Genomic DNA, 18,165 nt, shown 5'->3' with positions numbered 1-18,165 from the left:
AGCACTAGACGGAGCACTGGTTTTAAAATGAATGGGAGAAATTGGAACGCCCAATATGGCAGATGTAGAATAGGAAGTCCTGCCTTACACGTAAAAGAGCCAATCAGCTTTTAGATACAGACATCACCTGTCAGTCAACACAGGAACACATATACTCATTAGCTGGACCAGCCTGAAAAGCAGTGTTTTTTGGCCTGATCTGAGCTAAAGAAGCACAATTCATAAATACAGCTGTTGTCAGATTCTACTGCTGATTTAAAATATGTTCTTTGATAATCTTGACCAACCGTTTTGAAGATTTCAGTGTTTCTCCATTCAAGTAGATAGGAGCTGTACTTTTATGCAGCTTGCATCCATAGAAAATAGCTGCCCGGGAGCATTCCAAAGATGCCGAGTGGACTGACTTGCCTTGAGATTAAATATGCAGTGTGAAAAAAAAAAAAAAAAAATCAAGGTAAATATCACTTCAGTAAAATATTTTATTGTGCATCATTTCTAATCAAGCTGTAATTTTACCAAATTATGCAAAACTTTTGAAAATACTATGTGTGTGCATTTAGGATAACTTCAAATTCTATCTATTCTAGGGGGTATGCTATTTTATTCCAAATACATTTAAATAAGTTGTAATTTCCACCACCGAATGTTCTCAAACACAATACAGATCTTTAGATAAGGTAAATATTACATGTACAAATTACAAAAAAAAAGAAAAACACATGACGTGGAAAAAATTTCAATGAAGCTCAGCAGTTTTGCTTTATTATAGAAATGTGTCCTACATCAATTTCCATACAAATCTTTGCTTAAGTACAAGGTTCCTGTCACTGTTGTTGCATACTCTGAAAGAAGTCACAAAGTCTTCAAAGATTGTTTCTTTTTCTCCTCTTTGATCCTCTTCCGTGATTTTTTTCTGATGACCGTTGTCTGCCTTTTTTTGGTCTTTTATTGGCTTCTCCCAACATGATCGCTGATCCTTTATCTGCTGCTGTGGTAGTCCTATCCTTTATGAAGTCCTCTTTGACCACAGGCTCAATGATTGCCCCCATTTTAGTGACGATCTTGGGTGCTGTCATCTTCTTCACAGTGATTGGTGTGTTCCACGTCTGTCCGATAGGAGTACGGATGCAGGACTCAAACTGTGCAGTGTTTTGAAAGGGGAACGGTAGGTGGCTAACCTATGAAATAAGAAAGAGTTTATATTATAAACTCTATAAATATATTAAATTATATTTAATTTAACAATACAATTCATATAATTTTATGGTAAAACATTGTTAAAAACAAATCAAAAAACCTAACCCTTTAGAAATATAAGTATGATTTTCCTTATCGTTAACAGTGAAAATTTTAATTGTTTGAAAAGACAAAAACGTACTTTTACAGTAAATTGTTAATTACATTGAAAAGCAATAATTGGTCCTTCACAGAAGTCTTACAAATGTTAAATTTTATGTTGTTTAGTTAATGTTTATTGCACTATTTTAGTGTCACGTGTTTTACCTTGATGGCGTTTTGTGATTGTGTGAGTGACAATACACATTTATTGCCATTGCTTCTGGAAGGGCCACTCTTGATAAAATTTTGGTCATTATGTGGCATTTTGTTTTACCTTCTGTGTTACTATGGTGTTTAACAGTTCATTTAAAAGTGCAAAGCAGATTTTTGTAGTTCTAGTAGGTAGGAATATTAACATTAAATCTTTCACTAACGTATCTGATATAAAATAGTGAACTGTAAAATATACAGGCAACAAAATGACATCCTGAAACATGGTCAATGAAGTTTTTACGGTGAATTTCTGGCAACCACAGCTGCCAACTGTTTTACCGTAAATTTAACAGGATTTTATTTTTTACATGGGTGATAACCGCTAGACCACAACTCCAACATAAGCTGTCAATTTAAAAAAATGACAATTATATTATGATATTACAAACTTATTTGAGCTGAAAATGCAATGTTTTGCGCAGTTGCCAGGTTGAGACATAGCCAGGTGCTTGTAGAGCAACAATAAGATCAGTTACCTGATGGGCAGCAACTGATGTATTTCTCTTCTCTGATATGATGACATCAGGCAGTTTCTGGTCTTGCCTTGGAGGTGGAGGGGCCATTTTTACTCTAAATCTACAGAGAGACATATGAATGTTAGAGAAACAGCAATGAATCTGTAGCATTTTTAATTCCTAAGGTATACACATTTATATTCAAATTGATATCTAATAAAATGCTAATACCACATGCCACAGACTAGTCATAATAATTGGTATTTGTATATTGGTATCATGGTTTAAGGCTGTGATGTAAACTAATAGCTATTGACCAGGGAGGAGCCCTTTGATGCAGCCCAGCCCAACTTCCTGTTTAAATTTGATATATGTCAACAAAACTACCTTTTGCGTTTTTGGCGTGATGGTTTGAGACCAACACCCCCCCACTCTCCCCAGCCAGGCAGTGTCAGGTCCACAATTTTTGGCCGTCCCGCCGCCTCCTGTTTCCTTTTCTCTTTTAGGAAATCAGATATGACATCATCTCCAGCGAAAGCCTCCTTGATGATGTTGATCTGTTCATCATGCTCCTAACAAAAAAGGGAAAGCATTTTAAATGCAGCAAAAGGCTGCAAATAGTTTTGGTAGGAGTTTTTAGAAATTTTATTCATTGACATATTCATCGATCTTATTTACTTAGCATTATTTAGCATTCACTGCTAAACTAAATGTCAAAGTTAACAGCACAACAGTGAGGTTCTGGAAGTTAAAATCTGATTTTTGAAATACATTTTCTCCAAAGATGGATACATTTTTAACGATAACTTATAAACCTTGAGCTCTGAAGTTGTGAACTGATGGTACATGCTTCTGTTGAAGCCATCAGTCCGTGTTATTTCAACATAAATGTTTAATGGCAGAATTTTTGGTAAAGAACTAGACTATACATGATCCTGAAGAGAAACGCTCCACCAGAGAATCGCGGCCAACAAAGTGCGCCAAACAATTGCTGCAGCGGCCGCCCACTTGCATGATGTCCTATGAATGACTCAATCAAGTGGGTCTTACTACACTCTCAATCTACAGTATTGTGCAGAAGTTTTAGGCACTTGAGTAAAATGTTGCTTAGTGAGGATGTCTTCAGAAATAATGCCATAAATCGTTTTCAATCATCAATTAACGTCATACAAAGTCCAGTAAACATAAAAAAAGCTAAATCAATATTTAGTGTGGCCACCTTTGCCTTTAAAACAGCACCAATTCTTCTAGGTACACCTGGACACAGTTTTTCTTGGTTGTTGGCAGATAGGATGTTCCAAGCTTCTTGGAGAATTCACCATAGTTCTTCTGTCTATTTCGGCTGTCTCAATTGCTTCTGTCTCTTTATGTAATCCCAGACTGACTCGATGATGTCGATATACGGGCTCTCTGGGGGCCATGACATCTGTTGTAGGGCTCCATGTTCTTCTTCTATTGAATTCTATTTGCAAAGGGAATGTTGAAATCTAAAACTGACATTTCCTACTCATACACTAAAAGCAGACTATATAAAATTATTGTTTGAAGACAAATGTTTTTGTGAAAAATCTAAAGCGCCTAAGAATTTTGCACAATACTGTACTTGTATATTTGTTAATATCTGAATGTTTAGCAACACAATTAAAATATACTGTTTATGTACTTATAATTGACAACTTTAAATTAAGTTTTATATATGTTGTTTTTGTCAGATTTTCAAATACCTTTTTGCTTCAAATCAAAGTTTGCATTATTGTGATTCACCTTGGAGCTGGTTGGTTTGGAAAATGGCACAGAACACTTTAATGAATGATTTTATGAAATCCCTATGGAAACAATTAATGGGAAAAATACTTCTGGAACCAAGACGACTGAAAGTGGGAGGACACTGTTGTGCTCTATTAAGTTCCTTCTACATCATCTTATAGGCTCTGTACCAAAACCTAGCGGGCTGTCTATGAAGCATGCATTTTAAGGAAACAATGGCATAAACACGCTGCCTTCCAAGATATTTTATTTTGGCAAAATTCTAATATAGCATATACACAGAACATGGGATGACTCCCAAACAAGTCAAACACAGGAAGAGGACTTTACATTTGCATTAAAAGGTGCTGTTTCCTCATGGTACGTTAAGATGGTTAAAATGAAAACTGAGGCACTTATTCTGTTTCATGCCTCATAAATGGTTTTCTTTCTTGTGTGTGTTCTTAAAAATGTATGCTGTCTACACTGGATGCATCAAAGCAGACATTTTGAAAATATGATGAGCGATCCAGTGTAGACAGCATCATTGATGATAATGAGTTCTACTTGCTTTAGACACGATGCTCACGCCCGGTGTAGACGAGGTTTCCTTTAGCATTTTCTGTTATTACCTAATTTTAAAACATAACACCGGATAATTCCAAATGCTGTTCATCACTATGAAAGATAAAAAACAATTTTTAAGAACACACACAAGAAAGAAAACCATTTATGAGGCATGACAACTTTTCTCCTGAAAACACGGAGAGAGAAGCGATCACACTGTGTAAATTAACCCTTAATTATTAAAATTATTAAACAACACCTGTGTTTGTCATCCTTGTATTTACACCTAGTATATATATTCAGCAAAATATTTTCCAGTAGACAAAATCCAAAACAAATATGGGATGGAGGGGTTTGCTTCAGAATCAAAGCAAATATTGCTTGGATTGAATAACAATGCAGAGTAGATAACACAGACAAAATATTATTTCGAATATTTATAGGGCTGTTGATTAAACGTGATAATTCATTGCAATTAATTATATAAAAAAATAACACATTTTTTTTACGCAATTAATCATGTCCCCAGACTGTAATAAGTTGGAATATTCCTTCCATATAAGCAGTTCAAGCATGTAGTACCACCTGTTCTCGCCAGGGGGCAGTAAGCGAAACTCGCTGTATAGGCAAAGCGCAGCTTACATAGAGAACAAACCACACTTACCCAGAGCAGACAACACAAGATGAGAACACATTCTTGCGTACTAACAGCTTGATGGAGTGCAAATTCGAAGGCATGGATCTCAAGACATTTTTTTTTCTAAGTTTCAAACTTTAACTTGTCACAGCCACCTAAAAATGGGACGTTTATGATGCAAAACAACAGAGACATCCAAAAACATCCGTCTGATGCAGGTGTACATTGACACATCCTTAGACAAGCCCTTATAATAAATCTCTCACTGATTGACGAATTAAATTGCAAAATGTATTGCTGTGAACTGTAGGCCAATGATTGACTTATGTTCAATGATATGGAAATAAACAATATATTGGATTCTAAAGCCTGTTTTGTATTGTCTTTTTAACGCTTCACTTGTGTGCCAAAATTATGTAATGCTCAAAATTATGTAATTATCTGTATTCTCTCTCTCTCTCTCTCTATATATATATATATATATATATATATATATATATATATATTACATATTACACACACAGTTGTGCTCAAAAGTTTGCATACCCTGGCAGAAATTGTGAAATTTTGGCATTGATTTTGAAATAATGACTGATCATGCAAAAAAAAAAAAAAAAAAAAAAAATTTTATTTAAGGATAGTGATCATATGAAGCCATTTATTATCACATAGTTGTTCGGCTCCTTTTTAAAATCATGATAACAGAAATCCCCCAAATGTCCCTGATCAAAAGTTTACATACCCTTGAATATTTGGCATTGTTACAGACACACAAGGTGACACACACAGGTTTAAATGGCAATTAAAGGTTAATTTCCCACACCTGTGGCTTTTTAAATTGCAATTAGTGTCTGTGTATAAATAGTCAATGAGCTTGTTAGCTCTCACGTGGATGCACTGAGCAGGCTAGATACTGAGCCATGGGGAGCAGAAAAGAACTGTCAAAAGACCTGCGTAACAAGGTAATGGAACTTTATAAAGATGGAAAAGGATATAAAAAGATTTCCAAAGCCTTGAAAATGCCAGTCAGTATGTTCAATCACTTATTAAGATGTGGAAAATTCAGGGATCTCTTGATACCAAGCCAAGGTCAGGTAGACCAAGAAAGATTTCAGCCACAACTGCCAGAAGAATTGTTCGGGATACAAAGAAAAACCCACAGGTAACCTCAGGGGAAATACAGGCTGCTCTGGAAAAAGACGGTGTGGTTGTTTCAAGGAGCACAATACGACAATACTTGAACAAAAATGAGCTGCATGGCGAGTTGCCAGAAAGAAGCCTTTACTGCACCAGTACCACAAATGACAACACCTTGACACGCCTCACAGCTTCTGGCACACTATAATTTGGAGTGACGAGACCAAAATAGAGCTTTACGGTCACAACCATAAGCGCTATGTTTGGAGAGGGGTCAACAAGGACTATAGTGAAAAGAATACCATCCCCACTGTGAAGCATGGTGGTGACTCACTGATGTTTTGGGGGTGTGTGAGCTCTAAAGGCATGGGGAATCTTGTGAAAATTGATGGCAAGATGAATGCAGCATGTTATCAGAAAATACTGGCAGACAATTTGCATTCTTCTACATGAAAGCTGCGCATGGGATACTCTTGGACTTTCCATTATGACAATGATCCTAAGCACAAGGCCAAGTTGACCCTCCAGTGGTTACAGCAGAAAAAGGTGAAGGTTCTGGAGTGGCCATCACAGTCTCCTGACCTTAACATCATTGTGCGGTTCATGCAAGACGACCAAAGACTTTACATGACCTGGAGGCATTTTGCCAAGACGAATGGGCAGCTGTACCACCTGCAAGAATTTGAGGCCTCATAGACAACTATTACAAAAGACTGCATGCTGTCATTGATGCTAAAGGGGGCAATACACAATATTAAGAACTAAGGGTATGCAGACTTTTGAACAGGGGTCATTTAATGTTTTTCTTTGTTGCCATGTTTTGTTTTATGATTGTGCCATTCTGGTATAACCTACAGTTGAATATGAATCCCATAAGAAATAAAAGAAATGTGTTTTGCCTGCTCACTCATGTTTTCTTTTAAAATGGTACATATATTATCAATTCTCCAAGGGTATGCAAACTATTGAGCACAACTGTGTGTATATATATATATATATATATATATATATATATATATATATATATATAATATTATATTGTTAATTGAGGGGGTTTCTCAGCAAATATTTATGCATGCATTAATTGTGATTAATTCAATTAATTAATCGGCATACCATGTAATTAATTTGATTAAATTTTAATCGACTGACTGCACTAATTATTCATTGATAAAGTTTTTTCATTGCAATGGACATGACAGGCCTACCATTAGGCTACTTTGGAGATCGTTTAAAAAAAAAAATCCCACAAGTTTTTGAATCACTTTCCATCAAAATGTGTAGGCTATATCGTCATTTCTATAGTTATCGACCAAATATTTAAAATCAATCGCTACAGAAATTGTTGCCCACCCGTGCCACATGGCTATTTAATATATATACCTCATGTTAATTTTCCAGTAAAAAGAACTATGCCGTGATACATACCGTTACCATTAAAAATTACTCTTACCAAGAATCGAATTTGTTGCATCTTCCTGTATTTTTATGCTTAGTAGAGTATTACAGTGTTAACTTAGCAACATGCCAACAGCAAACTCAAAATCAACTGGGAGTCGCGCCATGTGTGCTTCATGTGAGGAGCGCAATTTGTATGATTCACAGCGAGTGTTTACATGCACGTTCTAATCCCAATTATGCTTAAAAGCCGATGTAAAATCATGGTAACACTTTAAACAACGTTCATGTATCGCAGTAAGGTCATAAACGGTTAAAGCATAAACCGATCGGCGCATATAGATTTTTGACCATTATCCTGACTTCGTATTGCATGTGAATACCTTAATTGCCATTCTTACCAGCTTATCCAATGTGCGCAAGTGTTGTGTGCATGTTTGTTTATATTTTGACATCAAAAGCAGAGGATAAACCAATGATATCAAGTCTCACGTAAAGTGCTGTTTTCTTGCGTTGTTGCATTTTTGTTATGAGCTGATTTTAGGTAGTTATCACTCAGCATTTTGGTGTGCATTTAAACACACTCAGTATTGCTACCCATGTAGTGTTCCGAATCAGTCACTTATGAGGTGTCACATCAGTCATGATACTGACTTAGGGGCCGTTTACACGACAACATTTTCAACTAAAAACAAAAAATGTTTTATGCGTTTTGGCTGTTAGTTTATACGACAACGGCGTTTTGGGGCCTGAAAACACAAACTTTTGAAAACGGGTTTCAAAGTGCAAGTTTTTGAAAACGATGCCGTTATCGTCTCTGTGTAAACATACAAAAAATGCGAATTTGTGAAAACGATGATGTCATGCGCACGCGTCTTACGTGTTCAGTCTATAGGAATGAACTTCAAGAACTTCGTCCTTACCTCCAGGGTGAACAGACTAACATGAGATCACCAGTTGGTGTCCTTAAAAAGGTGGCGTGCTTTATAGTCCAGGGTCACTTGTAGTAATAAAGCAACCTTATCGTCCGTCCAGACAAAACTGCTCAATGCTTTCGCCATCTTCATTGTTTGTATTCACCGCTCTGTGGAAGAATGTTTATGTGCGCATGCGCGTAGTGTTTCTTTACAAAGTGACATCGCCAACTACTGGCCTGGCATGCATAATACAGTGGTTTTAGTCATTTACGTGGATCCGTGTGAATGGGGGATCATTTTGACAACGTTGTCGTCTGTACGCGAAACTTTTCAAAAACGCAAAGGAAAAACTTTTCTGTTTTTAGTATATCGTTGTTGTGTAAACGTACCCTTAAAAGGCAGTAGACAGCAAGGCAGCTCACTAGGTTTTGGAACGGAGCCATAATAATTTTTTTCACTCACTTCTTCAACGACTGTTGGCGCAAAGGGCACTTTGATGACTTTAGCCTCTTTAGTCAGAACTTCATTGAGGTTGATTTCCTTGTTGTTCTTCTTTTTAAGTGGTTCAGATGTTGCCTCCACAGCAGCTGTTTCTGGGACTGATGGAGCTGTGCTTGGTTTGGGGTCCAAAACTTCCCCCAACACATCCAGATCTTCCATATCCCTGACCCAAATGTGTCCCTCTTCTAAAAGCCCATCTTCATCTTCTTGCCCTTCCTGTGTCTGAGCTGGACCTTCACGTGTCTTCTCACTTCTCATAAGCTTGAAAATAGTGTTAAACTCAGAAACAGCCTCCTCCTCTTCATCATCATTCTCCTCACTGTCAGAAACCTCAACCACATCTTCTCCAACCACCTCTTCTCTCAATACCTCACTTGTGTTTTCGGCTAAAATATCAGAAAAATAAGATTCTAGAATTTAGATGATATTCACACATTGATCAAAGAAAAACATCAAAGCTGACATTGTCATCACAAAAATGGAAGACCCTTTCATTTTTTTTTTTTTTGTTACGTTGCAGCCTTATGCTATGTTTTAAATTCTTTTATTTTTTCAAATCACTCTACACTCCATAACCCATAATGACAAAGCAAAAACCAGATTTTTGATAACTTTGCAAATGTATTAAAAATAAAAAAAACTGAAGTATCACATTGACATAAGTATTCAGACCCTTAACTCAGTACTCAGTTGAAGCACCTTTGGCTGCGATTACGGCCTCAAGTCTTTTTGGGTATGATGCGAAAGGGATGCACCTGAGCTAAATTTCAAGTGTCACAGCAAAGGGTCTGAATACTTATGTCAATGTGATATTTCAGTTTTTTCTTTTAAATACATTTCTAAAGTTATCAAAAATCTGGTTTTTGCTTTGTCATTATGGGATAGATTTATGTGAAAAAATAAATAAAAACAATTTAAAGCATTTTAGCATAAGGCTGCAACATAAAATGTAAAAAAACAAAACAAAATGAAGGGGTCTGAATACTTTCTGAATGCACTTTATGTCCAAGCTGCTCTTTTACAGCAAACGTGTTTGTGTGTCCCACTTACCCATATATGCCCCGATGCTCAGCTATATACATGACTTATAAATGTCACATTATGATATATTAGTATAGTATTTGAGTGGATATTCATAGGGATGTGCACAAGTAATCAAGTACTTGTTCTGCACCAGCTGGTCGACCATTAAAAACACTTTACGAATATCGTAAATGGATTTTTCTTGGCGCATTTGCCTGCAGAGAGCAGTGCTGAATACTCCACTTTTCACCTGAATCTCTCACCAAATCTTGCAGTTACAATCGAGTCCACTGGGGGCGCTGTGGATGTATGTTGTCGGTGTTGGATGAGAGAAAATATGATGATCTGTTAGCATAGTGTTGCACTAGCAACAGAGCTGTTCAGCTGTGATGCCAATTTGTAGGCGAACCCGGAAGTCTAATTCGCCATGGGTTCCCTCTGGATTTTCCTATGGGTTTTTATAATGGGATTTTTGAACTTTTGTATAAGGTCTGTGGTACATATTATTTGACAATACATGGAAGTCTTGTTCTACAACATAAATTACACACTTTCATACCTCAAACGTGAATTTTAAAGCCACTGTTCAATTTTTAAAAAAGTATGTAATTCAATACAGCTTCAAAATTCACGTTGATGGTATGAAAGTGTGTAATTTATGTTGTTAAACAAAACGTCCACGTATCATCAAGTAATGTTTACCACAGACCTTATTTATACACAAGTTCAAAAACCCCTTATAAAAACCCATAGGAAAATCCAGAACCCATGATGAATTCTCTTCTGGAATTTTGGACTACAAGCTGAACAGATCTATACTTATATATTGATTCTTATAGAATTCTGCCCTATTAATATTCAGTTATTGTTGGAGTCATGCAAACCAACGGACCAGGATCTGCTTTTATGGTGGAAAAAACTGAAGCGGTACGAGAAATTCAGAAGCTTACCAGACCAGTATGCGTGTATGTGCGTTAAATCTCTTAACACTGGGCATTTTATAAAAATCCAACCATCTCCACTTGTTTTTCGGAATAACATGTAAAATGATAAAAATGTGATGGCCTTTATGTTGACTCAGTTTATATATGTGCATTATCCGAATGCCGTCGTCATTGGTTCCAATGATTCTAAGCTATGGGTGAGTGCAAATGTGTTTTTTATATATTTATTTTTATTAATGCATATTGTTTATTTCCAAAAGAAAATTTGCTTATTTCAAAACTGTTCTTGGTCAAATTTGTTAATAAAACCAAATATAAATTTCACGTACGTATTATACTTGATTTGACTTGCATTTTAATTTACCAGTTTACTAGTTTTTTTTGTTGGTTAGAGTACTTGACTACAAAATTACTTGAAAATGCCCATCCCTAGACATTCACCCCATTCAGCTTTCACATAGTGAAATTGCTTTTTCAAACTACTGCATAGCTGAGCAGTTTTAGAAAATGAATCAACACCATACGGGACGTCACATTTTCTGCACCGCCAATGAACACAAAGTTGGACAACTTTGTTGCATTGTAATCGCTGAAGGCACACAAACACAAATATACAGTGCAATCAATGAGCTTGGTTGGTGCAGTTCTTTATTTATTTATTTTTTTTCCTCCCCAATTTGGAATGCCCAATTCCCAATGCGCTCTAAGTGGCGTAGTGACTAGCCTCAATCAGGGTGGCGGAGGACGAATCTCAGTTGCCTCCACGTCTGAGACCGTCAACCCGCGCATCTTATCACATGGCTTGATGAGCGCGTTACCGCGGAGACATAGCGAGTGTGGAGGCTTAACGCTATTCTCTGTGGCATCCACGCACAGCTCCCCATGCGCCCCACCGAGAGCGAACCACATTATAGCGACCACAAGGAGGTTACCCCATGTGACTCTACCCTCCCTAGCAACTGGGCCAATTTGGTTGCATAGGAGACCTGGCTGGAGTCACTCAGCACACCCTGGAATTCGAACTCATGAACTCCAGGGGTGGTAGTCAGCGTCTTTACTCGCTGAGCTACCCAGGCCTCTGGTGTAGTTCTTTTTAACAAACAATTTGAATCGAATGGTGAGTCAGAGTGAATGAAACACAGGAGTCATTGGTCTGAACGGGACTGAATCGGCTCAGATGACTCACTCGCTCGCTCACTGAACAGCAGGTTATTTATATGTCTGACTCGAAATTAATATAGAACCGTTACTATGTTACTTTTGAAAGCAATCTTAAAATGCTACATTGTAGGGTTAGTGAAACTTAAATCATTGTAATTACGGACAAGTTGCTTATATGACAAGAGAAGCCCTCGGCATTAGTGCCCTCCAGATTATTTAATTCCTTCAAGTAGCTCTCACTCACAATAAGGTTGGCGATCCCAAAAGTACATGGTGAATAGGTGCTGTTAAGCTCCAAAAAGCACCATAAAAGTATCAGTCATGAAATCACTTATGTGCTATACTCCAAGTCTTCAAGAAAAATGACAGCTTTGTGTGAGGAACTGAACAAATTCATTAATCACTGAAAATCTTCCCCTCCGCCATTGCTCTCAAATGCCATTCCCGCTAATGCATATTCAAATCTTGCATGAGAACCAGAAATTGGACATTACTGACATCAAACCTAGTGCCGCAAGTTTTGAGGAATCAGGTTTAAATATGTTCAAGTTTGAATGAGATTTGAGAGCTACAGCGAAGGAGATATTTTTTTCAGTGAACTACTTACATTTGGGCTTGTTCCTTATACATACATGTTGACCTTTTTGGAGCTTGACAGTATCTGGTCACCATTTAATCTCATTGGATGGAAAAGAGCATCTTGGACATTCTGCCTAACATCTCCTTTTGTGTTCCACAGAATACATTTATTTGGGTTTGGAACTACATAAAGGTGAGTAAATGATGACAGTATTTATTTCTAGATTAATTACTCCTTTATGCTTGGTCTCATACCCTCTTCATCTGTGGGTGCAGGAATCAAGTCCTCTTTATCTGCTTGCCTCAGCCTCCTCTTCATCTCAAAGTCATCAAGAAGTTCCTCGTCCTCATCCTCTTTCTCCTCCTCTTCAGCAGTTGGAGCATGCTCTGTTGTGACTGTGCTGACCTCAGGTTCTTCACGTGTAAGCTTGCCTCTCATCCATGGATTGACGTTGTCATTGATCAGCTCAGGATCGTTTACAAAATCAGGAACCCTCTCAGATTCTTCATCTTCATTTTCATGATCATCATCAGATAGCACCACCATCTTCTGGGTCAGATCTTTATTCATCTGCAGCTGCTCCTGCATTGCTTTACGTGCCTGATAAACATGAGAGAAACAGACAAATATCACAACCTCAACTTTTCATTAGCATGGATGACCTCTTGGGTTATACAGCTAACCCCTTAAGCTCTCTGCATGCAATTTTTCACAACAAAACATAGCTCACCTTACAAACATACAGTGGACTAATCGCAAAATATTGGTCTCATTTTACATTGTGTTTAATATGCTAATATTATGGTAGATAGGTATAGGAAGCTCTATTTGTGCAGAGTTTCAAACAAACAGGTTTTCTCTCCAAGAAGTTACATCTTTCTTATTCTTTACATGTAGTCCTTTAATTCACTGCTGTATTAATGCACAGCCATCAAAGCGTCACTTGTTCACTATCGGACATCAAATACTGTGGGTAATGTTACTGTTGTTATTCATAATCTACAGGTTTATTTGTGAGGTGTTGTGGAGATTATTTTTCAGAGTCATTTTGCAGATTCTGTCTGACGCTGTCTTTAAAAAGATTGCATTAAAAAGGCTCATCGAACAGTTGGATGCCATGAACTACATGTTGTGCGTCTATGTGATTTGAATGCAGAGTGATGATCGCCCTGTGACTCCAAGAGGTCTGGTTACATAGAAGCGCATCAGGGATGTTTTTTTTGCAGCTCTGTTTTGAAGCTTTTCTTGTTTCTTATATTTCTTACTGTAATAGTTTTTTGTGATAAGCTGTGACAGTTCATTTATTATTTAGACTATTTATTTGTTGAATATACGTTAATTACCCTGTTAAATGGCTGTGCTTAACTTCCATATATCCTTACGAAATGCGTCTCATTGGGTCACATTGACATAATGCAGCCACTACAAAAATGTATTAAGTAAAAATAAACAATTTCTTAATTAGTATTTTGTCTTTTCCAGTAAATGTCTTTTTTTTTTCCTCCCCAATTTGGAATGCCCAATTCCCAATGCACTCTAAGTCCTCGTGGTGGTGTAGTGACTCACCTCAATCCGGGTGTCGGAGGAAGAATCTCAGTTGCCTCCGCATCTGAGATTGTCAATACGCACATCTTATCACGTGGCTTGTTGAGCACGTTACCGCGGAGACCTAGCACGTGTGGAGGCTTCACGCTATTCTCCGCTGCATCCACGTGCCCCACCGATAGCGAGAACGAGAACCACATTATAGCGACCACGAGGAGGTTACCCCAACATGACTCTACCCACCCTAGCAACCGGGCCAATTGGTTGCTTAGGAAGCCTGACTGGAGTCACTCAGCACATCCTGGATTCGAATTTGTGACTCCAGGTGTGATAGTCAGCGTCTTTACTCGCTCAGCTATCCAGGCCCCCCTTCCAGTAAAATGTCTAAACATTCTTAAATAATATTTATTCACTTGACAAGCAAAATGGCATATTTAAATCTTGTTTTAAAAGAAATCTAACTAAATGTATTAAGGTTTATGCTTAAAACAAGAAAAAAAATCTACAACTTATTTTAAAAGGGAAAATGTGTATTTTTCATACCCCATTATCAGATTTTTTTTTTTTTTTTTAAATAATGTTCGCTTCATTTTGTCAGATTTCTCTAAAAACAAGACTTAATATCTAATGCCAATTTGCACATCAAGTAAATCTATTTTGTTTTAAGGATGTTTAGATATTTTTACTGGAAAGACAAAAATATCAAATAAGAAAATTATTGTTTTTGTTTGCAGTGTAATTATACATGGGTTCCTTTCCTAGCAGAATAATAGCTCAGACAACACATCCACTAATCGCTTATGAAAACTGACCCTTAGCTAAGCCCCGCCTTAATGTTTCTGACCAATCCTGTCTGAGCAACTGTTGCCCCGATGCCATTTCTCCAACAAGCGTTTGCCTTTTAACAATGAGAGCCTATAAGAGTAATGTGTGTTCAAGTAGTTTTAAGTGCGATTCTAACGAAATGATCCAAAAAAAATAATAATAATTTAAAAACCGTTGATGGGTCACTTGTAACAGTGACACGAGGTACCTAGAGAGGATACACAGTGTTTTTTTTTATATTTAAATAAATATTGAGAGGAGCATGCTATGGATTAAAGTGTGTCATTTCTCATACCCATATGAACATGTATAACATCAGCAAGGACACCCTACATTTGCTCCAAGGTAAATTAAAGCTAAAACTTTAATTAATTTAGGTACCGATTCAGATCTTAGTAAAGGTGATAGTAAATAAAGAGTTCACGGTATCAAAATGTTATGAGGTTTGTAATCGCTATCAAATGACGCTTTTCTCTTTTCAAGTGACTGTAATAATTGTTTGCCTCAATTCTGAATCACAGTTTGCAAATTACTGTGTAATTTAACAATTTCTTTTACAAAAAATGGCAGATAAATAAGCTTTACAATGTCACTCTTCATTTCAGCCCACGTAAGAAAATTATCCATTGCATTTGAGAATATTTTGCCAAAACTGCGCCATTCACGGCAATCTCCCATTCATTCCTATGGGGAGTTCTGCAGACCTTGTCAGAGCGAGCGACCGTAACCAAGTGGGGCGGAGCTTAGAGAGGGATCAATTGGTAGTTTTGCACATCTTTACCTTTGACCTAAAATTCTGTATTACAGACACAACTGTTCTGCAATAAACTTTTCCTTCTTATAAAAAAAAAAAAAAAAAGCTAAATTTAATATCAAATCACGATACACATCAAATCGGAAACTAAATATAATTGTAATATCAAATCAGGAGGTCTGTGGCAATTCCCAGTCTTAATGTAACTGAAATTTTTGTGTGAACTAAACTTTTAAAATGCAAAAGCTAAAAACAAGTGGCATGAAACATTTCCACACTTGGAGTCGAGATTTTGTTTTAATAGTCCACCATTCTTACCGAATCATCATATTTGGCCATGATGGCTTTTGATTTGGCCCATTTGCCACTGTTCTGGTGTTTCAGAGACATCCTCTCCTGCATTGAAAAAAGAGGAACAAAAAGATAGTTAGTCTGATTGATTCTGTCTCTTTACAGGCTGTTCTTCTCATCAACACACACACCTCCATCCTGGAGAGCTCCATCTTTTTTAGCTCTTCCAAAGCTCCTGTGGGATCCGTTTTTAACATTTCATCAAACTGCTTCAGAAATTCCTTACGTTTAGCTTTCTTCTGAACTTTGTGGTACCTAAGACAGAAATATTTCATACTTAAAGAAAAAGAAGGATACTACAAAAGTTGTTTAAATATGTTCATTTATAGAACTCACTTTTTGCTCTTGATTTTCTTCTCTCTTTTGGTTTTTGCCTCGTAGTATGACTGGAGTGCTCTTGCTTTCTGGAGCTCTGCACGACGAATCTTAGCCTGCCATTTAAAACAAAATGTTACATAAACTGAAGAATACGAAGAAGTCCAAAAGCCTTTTTTATTAGCCTTTGTTCCATATATTTAAAAATATTGGAAAACATTTTATTGCAAAATTTTCCAACATTAACCAGTAGTTTGTAGGAAGACCAATTACATCATTCACAATGCTTTATGGGAGTAGACAGTCACTACTGAGCATCTATAGGGCTTCTATAGAAGGATAAACTATCGCTTAAACTCCTACCTCATGGTGGGCCTGTTCTAAAAGGTTTATAAGTTACTGTTAAAAATCTATTTCTCGGGGGCCTAGGTAGCTCAGCAAGTTAAGATGCTGACTACCACACCTGGAGTCACAAGTTCGAATCCAGGGTGTGCTGAGTGACTCCAGTCAGGCTTCCTAAGCAACCAATTGGCCTGGTTGCTAGAATGGGTAGAGTCACGTTGGGGTAACCTCCTCGTAGTCACTATAATGTGGTTCTCGTTCTCGGTGGGGCGCGTGGTGAGTTGTGCGTGGACGCCGTGGAGAATAACGTGAAGCCTCCACACGCGCTATGTCTCCACGGTAACGCGCTTAACAAACCATGTGATATAAGATGCGCGGGTTGACTGTCTCAGGCATGGAGGCAACTGAGATTTGTCCTCCGCCACCTGGATTGAGGCAAGTCGCTACGCCACCACGAGGACCTAGAGCGCACTGGGGATTGGGCATGCCAAATTGGGGAGAAAAGGGGAGGAAAAAAATAAATGTATCTATTTCTCAGGGTCTGGGTAGCTCAGCGAGTATTGATGCTGACTACCACCCCTGGAGTTGCGAGTTCAAATCCAGGGCGTGCCTAGTGACCCCAGCCAGGTCTCCTAAGCAACCAAATTGGCCCAGTTGCTAGGGAAGTTAGAGTCACATGGGGTAACCTCCTCGGGGTCACGATTAGTGGTTCTCACTCTCAATGGGATGCGTGGTAAGTTGTGCGTGGATCATGGAGAGTAGCATGAGCCTCCACACTGTCTCCACAGTGTCATGCACAGCGAGCCACATGATAAGAGGTGTGGATTGACTGTCTCAGAACCGAAGGCAATTGAAACTTGTCCTCCACCACCCGGATTGAGGTGAGTAACTGTGCCACCACGAGGACCTACTAAGTAGTGGGAATTGGGCATCCCAAATTGGGGAGAAAAGGGGATTAAAAAAAAAAAAAAAGAAGAAGAAAAAAATCTATTTCTCTATGGAGAAAACGAATGGGATTTTTACTTCTGGAACCCGACTGCTGCACCCTTTTGAATCTTTATTGAAAGTCATACCTCCTCCAAACTCATGGCCTTAAGCGATGCCTCTTCTACAGGAGTCAGGACAGGATCATGGACTGGCTGTTTGTTGTTGCGCAAGAGTTTGAAAATCTCTTGTTCAAGAGGTGTCTGAACCTGTCACAGAGAATATACATCGAGTTATTATGGAAAAAGAAGGTGCTTCTTATGAATACATGCTTTAGGTACACCAGGTTAACATGGAAAGAAGCAAAATAACTTTGAAGCTAAATTTTCAGCTCAAGATCAGATTCACAAATATACTTGGCAGGAAATGGTTTCAGGAGAAACAGAGTCTAACAAATTGTGAGGTGTCCATTTTCAAGTGTATATACAATAA

The 18,165-nt window shown here is 37.7% G+C and overlaps 1 protein-coding gene across 2 annotated transcripts in view; it reads right to left on the bottom strand.

The window, feature by feature from the left end:
• Window positions 1-734: 734 nt before the first annotated feature.
• Window positions 735-18,165, bottom strand: part of si:dkey-251i10.3 (uncharacterized protein LOC553498 homolog) — a 31,221-nt gene continuing 13,790 nt past the window's right edge. For both annotated transcript variants that reach the window (XM_051672575.1, XM_051672564.1), the window contains 9 exons: window positions 17,823-17,942; window positions 16,429-16,523; window positions 16,224-16,347; window positions 16,060-16,137; window positions 12,872-13,217; window positions 8,871-9,295; window positions 2,394-2,578; window positions 2,028-2,127; window positions 735-1,178 (listed from right to left, as the gene is read on the bottom strand). In XM_051672575.1, coding sequence (XP_051528535.1) covers window positions 864-1,178; window positions 2,028-2,127; window positions 2,394-2,578; window positions 8,871-9,295; window positions 12,872-13,217; window positions 16,060-16,137; window positions 16,224-16,347; window positions 16,429-16,523; window positions 17,823-17,942 — 1,788 coding nt within the window. In that variant the 3' untranslated portion in view covers window positions 735-863. The remainder of the gene's footprint in view (window positions 1,179-2,027; window positions 2,128-2,393; window positions 2,579-8,870; window positions 9,296-12,871; window positions 13,218-16,059; window positions 16,138-16,223; window positions 16,348-16,428; window positions 16,524-17,822; window positions 17,943-18,165) is intronic.

The sequence above is a fragment of the Myxocyprinus asiaticus genome, chromosome 3 (genome assembly GCF_019703515.2).
Source record: "Myxocyprinus asiaticus isolate MX2 ecotype Aquarium Trade chromosome 3, UBuf_Myxa_2, whole genome shotgun sequence".
Lineage (NCBI taxonomy): Eukaryota > Metazoa > Chordata > Actinopteri > Cypriniformes > Catostomidae > Myxocyprinus > Myxocyprinus asiaticus.
The sequence above is the reverse complement of the archived record's forward strand: the minus strand, read 5'-3'. Positions and strand labels throughout refer to the sequence as shown.